A 12,593-nucleotide genomic window follows, 5' to 3' on the forward strand; every position below is an offset into this window, starting at 1 on the left:
CTAAATATTGGCAAATTGAACTCCCATAAAAAAAAAAATTAAAAAAAAAGCAAAAAAAAAAAAAAAGTGGCAGAGACTTGTTTTCACAGTGGCGTGCAGCAATTACAATTACGGGACAAACGCTGGATCCTTGGCTACGCTTTGCAGGGAAAGGAAAGACCTCCCTGCGGGGAGGAGGCAGCAGGAAGCAATGGGCTTTGGCTCCAGGAGACTCTGGAATCCCCAGTGACATTTGTTCAAATGCCCACCTATAGTTTAAAAAAGAGAAAAGAAAGAAAAAAACCTCGGAGAAACCCTGAGGATGAGGTTCCCCAGCCCAGAGCAGCGCTCAACGTACATTAGGATTTGAACTAGCGGCTGCTGCTTTCAGCGCCCCGGGGCCTCGACCTCGCCGCCCCAGGTCAGCACCTCCGAAGCCGACCTTATTTATTTATAAGATTTTTGTTTATTTATGAGAGTCACAGGCGGAGGGAGAAGCGCGCCCGACGCGGGGCGCCCGACGCGGGGCTCGATCCGGCGGCCCCAGGGTCGCGCCCCGGGCGGAGGGCAGGCGCCGCGGACCGCGCAAGCGCACTGGCAGGACAGCAGCTCCCGGCAAGCGCTGGGGAGAGGCACCCGTGGGGGCACCGGTTCAACGTAGACGGCGTAGTGACGCTTTAAAAAAAAAAAAAGAGAAAAAAAAAAAAAAAGGTTGGCTGCGGGGAGGACTGCTCGGGAACTCGGGCCGGGCTGAGGTCGCGGGGGGCAGCGCCCCGGCGGCGGCCCCGGACACACCTGCCCCGCCGCCTCCGGGCCCCTCCCCGCACACCCGGCGTCCCGACGTGCGAGCCGTTAGGGTGATTTGAAACGCACGCACCACCAATCAGCGGGCGCGGGCGGAGGGCCGCGGCCAATCAGCGGGCGCGGACGGGGAGGCGGGCGGACGGCCGCGGCCAATCGGCGCCCTCGGGGGGCCGCGGCCTATGGGAGGCCGGTTGACATCCTGCGCCAATCGGCGCGGCTTTTAGAGAGCGCGGCTCCCTTTTTGAATCGGTGGTGTCCGACCCCGCGAGGATGGCGCCGGCCGAGGCGGGCGTCGGTGCGTGAGCAGGTGGGCCGCCCGGCGAGCTTCCGAGAGCGGTGAGGACCCTGCGGGGGGTGGGGGGGCGGGGGCCGTAGCTGCCCGGCTCCGGGGCCTCGCTCCCCGCTCCCCGCGCTCCCGGCCGCCGCGCCGTGGTGCGTGCTGGGGCGCGGGGTCCGCGGCGGGCCGGGCATCGTCAGCCCGTACCTGGTTCGCTCCTTCTGGCGGAGGGATGTGGGGGGCGGGGAGGGGGGAGGGGAGGAGGGGGGAGAGAGGGGCGCAGGGGGCGCCGCCAGGGGGGAGGATGTGGGGGGGAGGGGAGGGAGGGGGCGGGGACGCAGGGGGGAGGGAGGGATGTGGGGGGAGGGGACGGGGCGCCCGGGGGAGGGAGGGATGTCGGGGGGAGGGGACGGGGCGCAGGGGGCGCCGCCGGGGGGAGGGAGGGATGTCGGGGGAGGGGACGGGGAGGGGGAGGAGGGACGGGGCACCGGGCGCAGGGGTCGCCGCCCCATCCCTGCGGTTCCGGCGGCGGCTGCCTTAATCTCCACCGGGCCTAGTGGTTTCCCTCTGCGGTTCTTCTGGCTGTGTTTCCTGGAGGAAGCCTATTTTTTTCTTTTTTTCCAGATTTTAAGGGTGTCAGGCCCTTCCGCCCCCCGCGGGCGCCTCCCTCCCGGGACCCGATTTGTTTGGCTTTAGTGGCTGAAAGCGCAGCCCCTGCGGGCAGCCCGGGGCCCGACCCCCGTGGGCCCGACCCCCGTGGGCCCGACCCCCGTGGGCCCGGCCGGGGTGCCTGCCTCACCCCTCTCTTGCAGGTGCAAGGTCTGTAGGACGCAGACAGTAGTAGTCCCCGCCTCTCGTAGGGACACCTTCAGGGATCGAGGAAATGCCAGCGGAAGAAGTTGGAACAAGGCGTCCGTTAGGCCCTGAATGGATGTTGACCCACCGTGTCTGTGATGGTGACGCTGTTACTGGTGATGCTGTCGGTGTTACCGTCCCACACAGCATTTCGTTTAGCTTCTCTGAAGGATGACTGCCTAAATATATATATATATATTTAAAAGTAAAGCAGTAAAAGGAAACCTAAAATGAATGTTTAAGCGACAGATTTTTGTCTTCGGGTTGACAGGAGGCACGTGTGACAGTCATTTATTTAGTCGAAAGCTGCTTGAGTATGTTCTTGGATGAGAGGGAAGCCCGATGGGTTTATGAGACGTCATCTATGGTCTTTATTTAAAAAGCTTACGCGGGATCCCTGGGTGGCTCAGCGGTTTGGCGCCTGCCTTTGCCCCAGGGCGCCATCCTGGAGTCCCGGGATCGAGTCCCACGTTGGGCTCCCGGGGCGTGGAGCCTGCTTCTCCCTCTGCCTGTGTCTCTGTCTCTCTCGCTCTCTCTCTCTCTTTCTTTCTATCATAAATAAATAAATAAATGAATCTTTTAAAAAGCTTACAATGTGAGTCAAAACGATCAGTGTTATTTCCAGCCGTAATCTGAAGCGCTGGATGTCATCCACTGCCCCACAACTCTTTTTTTTTTTTTTTTTTCCGAAATTTGAAACTATTTCAGCAGTAAATTGATCACATGCGGTATTTATCAGAGACGATTTTAATTTTTGATTACCTATTTTGATGCCCTTTAAACAGGCATAGGAGAAAAAAATGTGAACTCATATGACGTTTTTGATTATTAAAATCTCCCTCCTTCGTTGCTTAAAGTACATTAGTTCATCTCTCGACTTGTTTTAAGGTTAGGGAAACCTTGAACGAGAGCCTTTGTAGAGTTTTTCTTTTTCATGGAAACCGTTAAGTGTAGGAGACTTAACAAAAAGGGGCTGGATGGGGATCCCTGGGTGCCTCGGTGGTTGAGCGTCTGCCCTCGGTCCAGGGTGTGACTCCGGGGGTCCTGGGATCGAGTCCCGCATTGGGCTTCCAGCATGGAGCCTGCTTCTCCCTCTGCCTGGGTCTCTGCCTCTCTCTCTGCACCTCTCATGAATAAATAAATCTTTTTTTTTTTTTTTTTAAAGGAGGGCTGGATGGAATTTGTCATTGATTCTAAATAGAGGCTGTTAGTAACAACTATCAGAGCATCCCTTTGGAGAGGCTTAGAGTGATGATTGATGGGGAAGTACATAGTAAGACCAAAAGAGTCCACACTTTGAATTTTATGGAAGTTTTCAATTGTCACTCACTTTAAGATGTCCTCTATTCAGTTTTCATCACAACTGGATTTGGGTTGTGCCTTTCATTATCTTTTTCTTGTGGAGAGTGACGTGAAGAAACTGATGAGAGAATGGTTTGGAGCCACAGCATTTGACCAAGTGGCCATTGAGCATAGAGAAGGGGGGCCAGGTCTCTGCTCTTTTTTTCCTAAAATTTGAAGCTGCTTTGGCAGTGAACTAATAATCAAAGATGCTTCCTCTGAGGTCCCAGAGTACTTGAGGTAGGACTGAGGAATTTGGGGGAGGGCAAATGAAGTAAAGAGTAAGGGGAGATCTATGTTTTGACAGGGCTTATCTGAAGGATGATGGTAGTATTATAAATGGAGATGGGAAGAGGAGTAGATTGGCTGAAGGCAAAGGTGGGGAGGAGGGAGATAGAATATTTACGACTACTTTCTGAATTTTCATTGTATGTCAGGTAATGTTCTGAGTACTTGTCATGCATTGTTATTTTTACTGTATTCCTGTAAGTCAGGTAGTAGTATCTTTATTTTACAGAAGGGGAAACTGAGGCTCGGAAGTTGAATGACTTTTTTTTTGGTTCAATGTTAAGGAAGATGAATGATGATACTTTTTTTTTTAATGAATTCTAGACATAAAAGTAGAGCCTCTAATGCTTGTTTTTGCCCAATGATCATGCATTTTTTATTCACACTTTATGTTTTTCAGCCAACATAGAAGAGTACTAACAATGGCTGACAATAGCCTATTAACATCCACTACTGGAAGGACGAGCTTGGCAGACTCCTCTATTTTTGATTGTAAAGTCACTGAAATTTCTAAGGAAAATGTGTTTATTGGATCTGCTTCATATGTTGAAGGTAAGCCTGTTAATCAGCTTTAAAGCACCAAATCACAGGCAGCCCGGGTGGCTCAGCAGTTTAGCCACCGCCTTCAGCCCCGGGCCTGATCCTGGAGACCCGGGATCCAGTCCCTCATCGGGCTCCCTGCATGGAGCCTGCTTCTCCCTCTGCCTGTGTGTCTGCCTCTCTCTCTCTCTCTGTGTCTCTCATGGATAAATAAATTAAATCTTAAAACAAAACAAAACACCAAATCACTATTTTAATCCTAAATTTTCTGATTTGGAGTTTAGGATTTCACTGTAATACTGTTAAGCAGACTACAGTTATTCAGTAAATATTTGTTGACAGAATCTCTTTATACTTTGTAGATTTTTTTAAGCTTTTATTTAAATTCCAGTGAACATGCAGTGTGAAACTAGTTTCAGGTGTACAATGTAATGATTCAACACTTCCAGATCTCCTGTCCTCATAACCCATCTAGCCCCCTCCCCTGCCCTGGGATAACCATCAGTTTGTTCTCTATAATTTCTGTTTCTTGCTTTGTCTCTCATATTTTTCACTTTGCTGGTTTTGTTTCTTAAATCTCACATGAGTGAAGTTCTGTGGTATTTGTCTCTCTCTGACTTATTTCACTTAGCATTACACTTTCTAGCACCATCTATGTTGTTGGAAATGGCAAGATTTCCTTTTTTGTGACTAATATTCCATTATATATACACCACATCTTTATCCATTCACCAACTGATGGCGGATGCTTGGCTTCCATAATTTGACTATTGTAAATAATGCTGCTATAAACATAGGGGAGCCTGTATCCCTTTGAATTAATGTTCTTGTATTCTTTGGGTAAATATCCAGTAGTGTGATTGCTGGGTCATAAGGTAACTTTTTGAGGAACCTCCATCCTGTTCTCCAGGGTGGCCACACCAGTTTGCATTCCCACCAACAGTGCACAAGAGCTACTTTTTCTCCCCATCCTTGCCAACACCTGTTGTTTCTTGTGTTTTTGACTTTAGCCATTTATACTATGTAGATTTTTGATTACTATTTGGATCAATGCTTTCCACCTTGGAAGGAGAAAGCATCTTATTGTTGAATATTGCTTCTTCCTTGTATGAGGGCAGTCTAGCTGCAACACTGTTAGAATTTATTCAGTTATGACTGGTTAGGTGAAGAGCCACTTCTTCCCTTAACTGCTTTATAAATGGGTCTCCTGAAGTTGCATGCGCTTGAAGAGGATAGATGTGCAAGAGAGTAAATTTTTTTTTTTGATAAGAGGAGTGCTGATGTTTGTATACTCTGCTGCAATTTGTTTTCTCTTTCTCTAAAGTGATTTTAAAAAATAAACAGAATTAAGTCATTTTAATTTTAGAGAATATTATGATCTCAAAGATGGAAATACATGCCAGATTTAGCCAAAAGAGGGATTAAGAACTGTTAATTTTGATGTTAGTACCTGATAAACATATTTAAATATTTTTATTTTTAATAGAAGAAATGCCTCAAATCGAAACCAGAATGATATTGGTTCAAGACGCTGGAAAACAAGAAGAACTTATAAAAGCTTTAAAGGTATGGAATTTTAGTTTTTTAAGGGAAAGACTATTTTTCTTCCATCAATATTTAAGTAATTTTATAGTTTTCTTTATCTTATACTTAAGTCTCTTTTCCACAGACCATTAAAATAATGGAAGTCCCTGTTATAAAGATAAGAGAAAGTTGTCCTGGAAAGTCGGATGAAAAATTAATAAAAAGTATTGTTAATATGGTAGGTCAAGCATTTCATTGCATGTGGCATGCTGCACTACTCTTGATTATATTCTTAAATTCCACTTAATGGTAATGGACCTAAATTAGGCACAAGGTATATTTTGCACTCTGAAGCTAGATGAATAGAATCATTTATATTTATTTTAAAAATATGAGTATTTCTGAAACCTCAAACTATAGTATATATTGTATGAATTCTTTACACAGTAACTTGGCATTGTTAAATTTAAATGGCACACATATTCACAAATATATGGTGTTTTTCTTACCTTAACTCTTAGCATTTTTTTCCCCATTAATTTTATGTTTATTCCAAATTCTTGCTCTATTTCCAAAATTATAAATTGCTGGGGCACCTGGGTGGCTCAGTTAAGTGTTCAACTCTTGTTTTTGGCTTGGGTCATAGTCTTGAGGTGGTGGGATAGAGCCCCATGTTGGGCTGCAGGCTTTGTGTGGAGTTTGCTTGAGATTCTCTCCCTCTCCCCCGGCTCTTCCTCTTGCTCATGCACATGTGCTCTTTCTCTCTTTCAAATAAAATAAATAAAATCTTAAAAAAATATATATAAATCACAATAACTTGAGAGTCATCAGGGAATTCGTTTCTGCATATGAAATATATTCTGTATACCAGCTGTAGTAGTTTGTGAGAGCTGCTGTAATAAAATACTGAGACTGGGTGGCTTAAACAACAGAAATGTATTTTTCAAAGTTCGGGAAGCTAGAAGTCCCAAGATCAAGATGTTGAAAGGTTTGGTTTCTCTTGAGGCCTCTCTCCTTGGCTTGCAGATGGTTGCCACCTTTCTATGACTTCACATGGCCCTTTTGGGCATGCACATCCCTGATAACTCTGTGTCCTTGACTTTCTTCTTTCTATAAGTACAGCAATTTGATCAGATTAGGGCCCACCTACATGACCTCATTGAACAAAATTACCTCTTAAAGGGCCCTGTTTTCAAGTATAGTCTGATTTTGAGGTACAGGGGCGGGGGTTAGGGCTTCAGTGTGAATTTCAAGGACATACAATTCAGCTCATCACATCAGCCTAGCAAATAAAGCCCAAAACAATTTACTGACCAATTCAGAATTTTCTTTTAAAATAGTTCCGTTCTTTTTGAACAGGAGTCATACAGGTACCTTAATATCTTTATTTTTTATCTTAGATGTACATTATAAAATATTAAACATAAAGCCTTTTTATATCCTACATTTTGTCACACAGCAACTGCCTGCTTATTTCATATCTCTTATTTCCCTCATATATACTGAAATGGTTAAGTTAACCTATACCCTTTTTGTAGATACTAAGTGGCATAGTATTTTTTCTATTTCTATTAATCATTCTGAAGATGATTTATGAACAAAGAACTGTTAAGTATGGCATCATTTTCTTAGAATAAAAAGTAATAGTGGAGGGATGCCTGGCTAGCCCAGTGTTTGAGCCTCTGCCTTTGGCTCAGGGCGTGACCCCAGAGTCCTGGGGTCCGGTACTTCATTGGGCTCCCTGCAGGGAGCCTCCTTATCCCTCTGCCTGTGTCTCTGCCCCTCTCTCTGTGTGTCTTGTGAATAAATAAATCTTTAAAAAAAATAATACTGGATATCTTTCTAATGCATCCTACTATCAAAATATGTACATATAAAAATCATTTAAATTTTATATGTGTATTAGATTTATAATGACTTAAGTCATGTTAAAAATTTATAATATTAATATTCAGAATTTAATATCAATATGGATGGATATATGTATCTATAAAAATACAAATAAGTAAATAAGGCTGTTTGCTATTAAGTATAATGCTCATTGTGTGATTTACAAGTTTACTACACCTCTAAAAATAAAAATATTGATAGTGAATTGATTTTAGGTTTAGAGTTATATAAATTAATTTTGTAATTATAAATTTTTATTTCTCATACCACCTGAAAAAAATCAAGGAAATTAAAGTGCCCTTTGTAAAGATGGAATCACTAGAAGAATTTGAAGGCTTGGATTCTCCAGAATTTGAAAATGTGTTCATAGTCACGGACTTCCAGGATTCTGTTTTTAATGAGTTACACAAGATGGATCATAGAATTGTTGGACCACCAGTTATCTTAAACTGTGCCCAAAAAGGAGAGGTAAGAAAATATACATTTATTATGACTTTCAAGGTTAAATTTTTATTAATGAATTTTGTGAAAATTCTTTACCAGAAAAATCCTGTTAATTGTTAGGAGTATGTAATAGTTAGAATAAGGTTAGTAATTGTTATTCTAAGATAGTTTTTAAAATCTTTCTATTGTAACTCATAGGACTAAAAATCTTAAGACGTTTAAAATAATGACAATCATATATTTGTGTGTATATATGCACATATATGTCTTAATACCTTCTGGGGGAGAGAATTTCTTAAAACTTGGGTTCCAGCAATGTATACACGTATATAAACTTATTTTCTTCCATAGAATGTATATACATTTCCATTTTTATTTGTTACTTCATGGTTTAAACATATTTTTTAACCATTCTTTTTCCATTATGTATATATCTCCCTTGGTTAAATTATTACTGTTTCCATTTTTATAGCTCAAAAATTGGAATCATATTTGGTTCAAGTATATGTGTAATTTACATAGTGTTCATTATAAAATATTTCAAACTGTTGTAACTTTAATTTGGAAACATTTACAATACTGTATAGAGTCTGAAATTTTCCTAGTAGGTAAAACTTTGTGTCAAAGTATATTTTAGAACTGAAAGTTTGTGTATAAATATGTTTAAATTGCCAGTAGTAAGGTGTGTTTAGATTATGTGTGCCAAATATCAATTGGGAATTATGAGGGGTTTTTGTATTGTAAACTTTGTAATATGTTTTTTGCTATTTTTTTAAGCTTTTTTTTTTATTGGTATTCACTTCAGAAACTTGAATCCACAGATATAAGCAGTATATTACCAGAAAGTTACAAGTAAACACAGATTATACATGCAAATTTCTGTTCACAAAGGTCACATGTGCACTGTATTCTAGTAGTCAATGTATTTTCAGTGAAATGTAAAAATATTCCCGTTCTCTTTGAGCAGTATTAATTTCTTGAGATCTTATTGCTTGTCACTTGAATCCTGTAGCTGTCATACATCTGGTATAAGCAACATTTGATTTTTAAATTGTGTAGACCATCTCTTCATATTTCAAGATGTAATTTTACATTTCTGCATTTTAAAAAGTTTGGCCATAACCTAGACACACGCTTCTAATTCATATACCTGCACATGTGATCTTTGTGAACAGAAATTTGCATGTATAATCTGTGTTGTATCTTGAAAAACACAAGAAATCTTGGATTAACAAAGTTGATTGGCAAGAGGGGGAAGTACGTCTTAGCTTGAGAAATATGTGTTCTATTCTCTAAAGAAAGCTCACAGTTTTAAAATTGTTATATCCTTCAGCCTTTGCCTTTTTCATGTCGCCCACTCTATTGTACGAGCATGATGAATCTAGTACTATGCTTTACTGGATTTAGAAAAAAAGAAGAACTAGTAAGTATTTTAAAACCTTCTATTCAAGGAATAATTTTTTTCCAGCCAAATAAATTTAAATTGATATTTTGTTTGGTTAATTATATCATGGTTTTATTTAAAACATATTGAAGGAGAATTTATGAATGTGCTATTTTAAATTTTATGAAGAAACATTCTGAAGAGCATTTTAAAGAAACATTTAGTTTAGGATGGCAGGCATATGAATTAATAGAAAGACCTTATTACTATCTGATCTGCTTAAATTGTCTTTGTGCTAAGTACCACTGAGCATATTATTTGAAGTTTTTGTTAACACATTACAATTTTTGGTTATACAAGTCCAGCCTTAATGTATATTCATTGCCCTAGAGAATTCATAGAAACTTTTTTGATTCATAAAATTTTTTGTGTTGGAGCTATTAGGGTATTACTGTAATTTGTGGGAAGAATCTAGGTGTGATATAACCTAGTGTTAAAAAACAATCTTTTTGGATGTATGAAAGCCAGTTTAATTTCATTAAGTTTTGTGCAGTCATCTCTACTACCTTATCTCTATGTATAATTTTGCCTGTGCCAATAAGGCAAATGAATCTTTAATTTTTTTTGACATAAAATTCATATCTTAATAAAAATTATTGTATGTACCTTATAAATAAAAATTATTCAGTAGATGCTAAATGACTTCTAAACATAATTTAAAATTTTGTTCAAGTTAATTATAAAGTTAATGTTGCCTAATTTTTTTTTTGAGGTCAGATTGGTGACATTGGTTCATCACATGGGTGGAGTTATTCGAAAAGACTTTAATTCAAAAGTTACACATTTGGTGGCAAATTGTACACAAGGAGAAAAATTCAGGGTATGTAAATTTGAGTATTTCACTATAGCATTTTTTGGGGGGGGATAGATTTAATAACAGCACTTTCATACTATTTCTCTCAGAGTTTACTGAGAATCAGAAATTCAATTTTTGCTAAGTACATTTAGTAAAAATTTTAAATCCTAGGAGTGTGGTCTTTTAGGTTTTAAGGAAGCAATGAAACCTGAGTTAGGTCTTGAAATAAGTAGGATTTGCGAATGAGTAGGATTGTGGAGGTTGGTAGATGGGTAACGTTTCAGGCAGATAATTAATATCAGCAAAGGTTACTATTAAGTGTTGGTGAATAAGGGGATTGGGAAGTGTGCAGTTATTTCACTCTTGCCTAAATGGTCTTAAGAACTGAGCTATCTTCTTATAAAATGGCTCTAAGGTTTAACTAGTGAGAACTATGAAAGAGCAGGAAAAACTACTTTTATTAGAATTAAAATCTTAGTTTAAGATTGCTCTTGAATATCGTAGGAAGAGCTTATCACCTTGTTCCCACCCTCCATCAGAGTATTTATGTAAAAAATGGTAATTTGGGGGAATGTTGAATTCCTGAGAGGTATACTTTTCAATTCATATCTTAGTTTCTTGTGACTTAATCAGGTATTTTGTTCTGTATTCCTATCTTGGGGGTCAGTACTTCTAAAGGAGTAAACACGGAGAAAAGAGAAATAGAAGTATAGTAAAATAAAGATGAACTTTTAACTTCAGAGTTGTATTTATTTAAAATAAGGAAATGATTTGGATATCATGGAACTTGTTCTAAATTATTTTAACCTAACTTGTATGATTGAAAGACAGTTTTTCTGTTAATGTTTCTTTATTTTGTCATAAAGCAGATGAATAATGATTTAAAACTTCAAAAAATATGTATAAAATTGTTTAGAAATTCCATGAATGCAGTTATTTAAGGTGCAAATTTATTGTGATTAACTTTTATGTTTTTAGATTGCTGTGAGCCTGGGCACTCCAATTATGAAGTCAGAGTGGATTTACAAAGCCTGGGAAAGGCGGAATGAACAGTAAGTGTTTAGAAAATCAGTAGTTCATGATTTGAATTAAATGTTATGAAGGTAAACTCATGTGCCCAAAACCCTAAATTCATAAAGAGTATAGACAGAATGAATTCAGTCTTTGGGTAGCCTAATGAATAAAGTCTAGGAGGAACAAAGTTATAAAAACATAAAAAATTGAAAGACATATGTGGTTATCTTCAGACTTTACCTTGTGGGATAATTTTGATTATCATTAACATTCTAAAACTCTTAGGTAATAGCTTAATGAATCTGGATATATGGGTTGTGTTATATTTTTTTCACTCTGTTTGGTTACATTCTAAGTGGTGATTGCAACTCAATACCTTGTTAAGCTTTCCAACCTCATAATTCGTTGCTATTCTACTGCATCATTACTTAATATTTCATAAAGCTGTAGAACCCCTGGAATAGATAGAAAATTTCACGTCCAGAGCAAGGATTTGAATCTTTTAAAGACTACTTGTGATCAAATTTTATCAGAATTTACTCCCGGATGACTGAGGACACATCCAATTTTTTTTTTTAACTGATGTTTTTGTGAACATTTCAGGACCACACGTAAAATATTTTCAATAAATAGATTATACTAAAACTTACAGAATTATTATAGATGTATAAATTGATATACTTTCTGAATTTAAGTTAAGCTGGTTTTAGAAGAGTATATTTTATTTTTAGGGATTTCTCTGCATCAGTTGATGACTTTAAAAATGAATTTAAAGTACCTCCATTTCAAGATTGCATTTTAAGTTTCTTGGGATTTTCAGATGAAGAAAAAACGAATATGGAGGAAATGACTAAAATGCAAGGTAGAATTTACTATAATTTAAAAAGTTCATATTTTTTTTCCCCACTCTTGGTTAATTACCTCCTGGTGAATCTACCTCTTTAAAAATTCAGGTTTGGAGATAAATAGTTTGACTTATGCTTGTGTGCATTTCTTTTAGGAGGTAACTGTTTACCTGTTGGAGATGAAAGATGCACTCACCTTGTAGTTGAAGAGAATATAGTAAAAGAACTTCCATTTGAACCTTCAAAGAAACTTTATGTTGTCAAACAGGAGGCAAGTAATTCTAGAATAAGATTGGCTTTTGTTTTAGAGTTTTATTTTTATTTTATTTTTTTATTTTAAGTAGGCTTCACACTCAGTGTGGGGCTTGAACTCACTATACCAAAATTAAGCGTTTCATACTGAGTTTCAACTCAAAATCATGAGTTTCACTCATGACTGACTGAGTCAGCTAGGAGCCCCAAGATTGGGTTTTTAAAAATATTACTAATGGCTTCTCTGATAAGATAGATTCTTTTTTTTTTTGAGATTTTATTTATTTATTTGAGAGAGAG

General features: G+C 39.2%; 1 protein-coding gene across 9 annotated transcripts in view; it reads left to right on the forward strand.

Moving 5' to 3' along the window:
* The first annotated feature begins 962 nt into the window (after positions 1 to 962).
* ECT2 (epithelial cell transforming 2) overlaps positions 963 to 12,593 on the forward strand; it is a 62,727-nt gene continuing 51,096 nt past the window's right edge. For 3 of the 9 annotated variants that reach the window (XM_049105714.1, XM_049105713.1, XM_049105712.1), the window contains exons 1-9: positions 3,945 to 4,096; positions 5,571 to 5,650; positions 5,754 to 5,846; positions 7,784 to 7,966; positions 9,276 to 9,365; positions 10,099 to 10,206; positions 11,161 to 11,234; positions 11,928 to 12,058; positions 12,197 to 12,312. In XM_049105714.1, coding sequence (XP_048961671.1) covers positions 3,967 to 4,096; positions 5,571 to 5,650; positions 5,754 to 5,846; positions 7,784 to 7,966; positions 9,276 to 9,365; positions 10,099 to 10,206; positions 11,161 to 11,234; positions 11,928 to 12,058; positions 12,197 to 12,312 — 1,005 coding nt within the window. In that variant the 5' untranslated portion in view covers positions 3,945 to 3,966. Of the gene's footprint in view, positions 1,120 to 3,944; positions 4,097 to 5,570; positions 5,651 to 5,753; positions 5,847 to 7,783; positions 7,967 to 9,275; positions 9,366 to 10,098; positions 10,207 to 11,160; positions 11,235 to 11,927; positions 12,059 to 12,196; positions 12,313 to 12,593 lie in introns of those variants that run through there. The other 6 variants (XM_025425611.3, XM_049105716.1, XM_049105715.1 and 3 more) reach the window with 4 other exon arrangements.

This window comes from Canis lupus, chromosome 34, assembly GCF_003254725.2.
Source record: "Canis lupus dingo isolate Sandy chromosome 34, ASM325472v2, whole genome shotgun sequence".
Classification (NCBI taxonomy): Eukaryota; Metazoa; Chordata; class Mammalia; order Carnivora; family Canidae; genus Canis; species Canis lupus.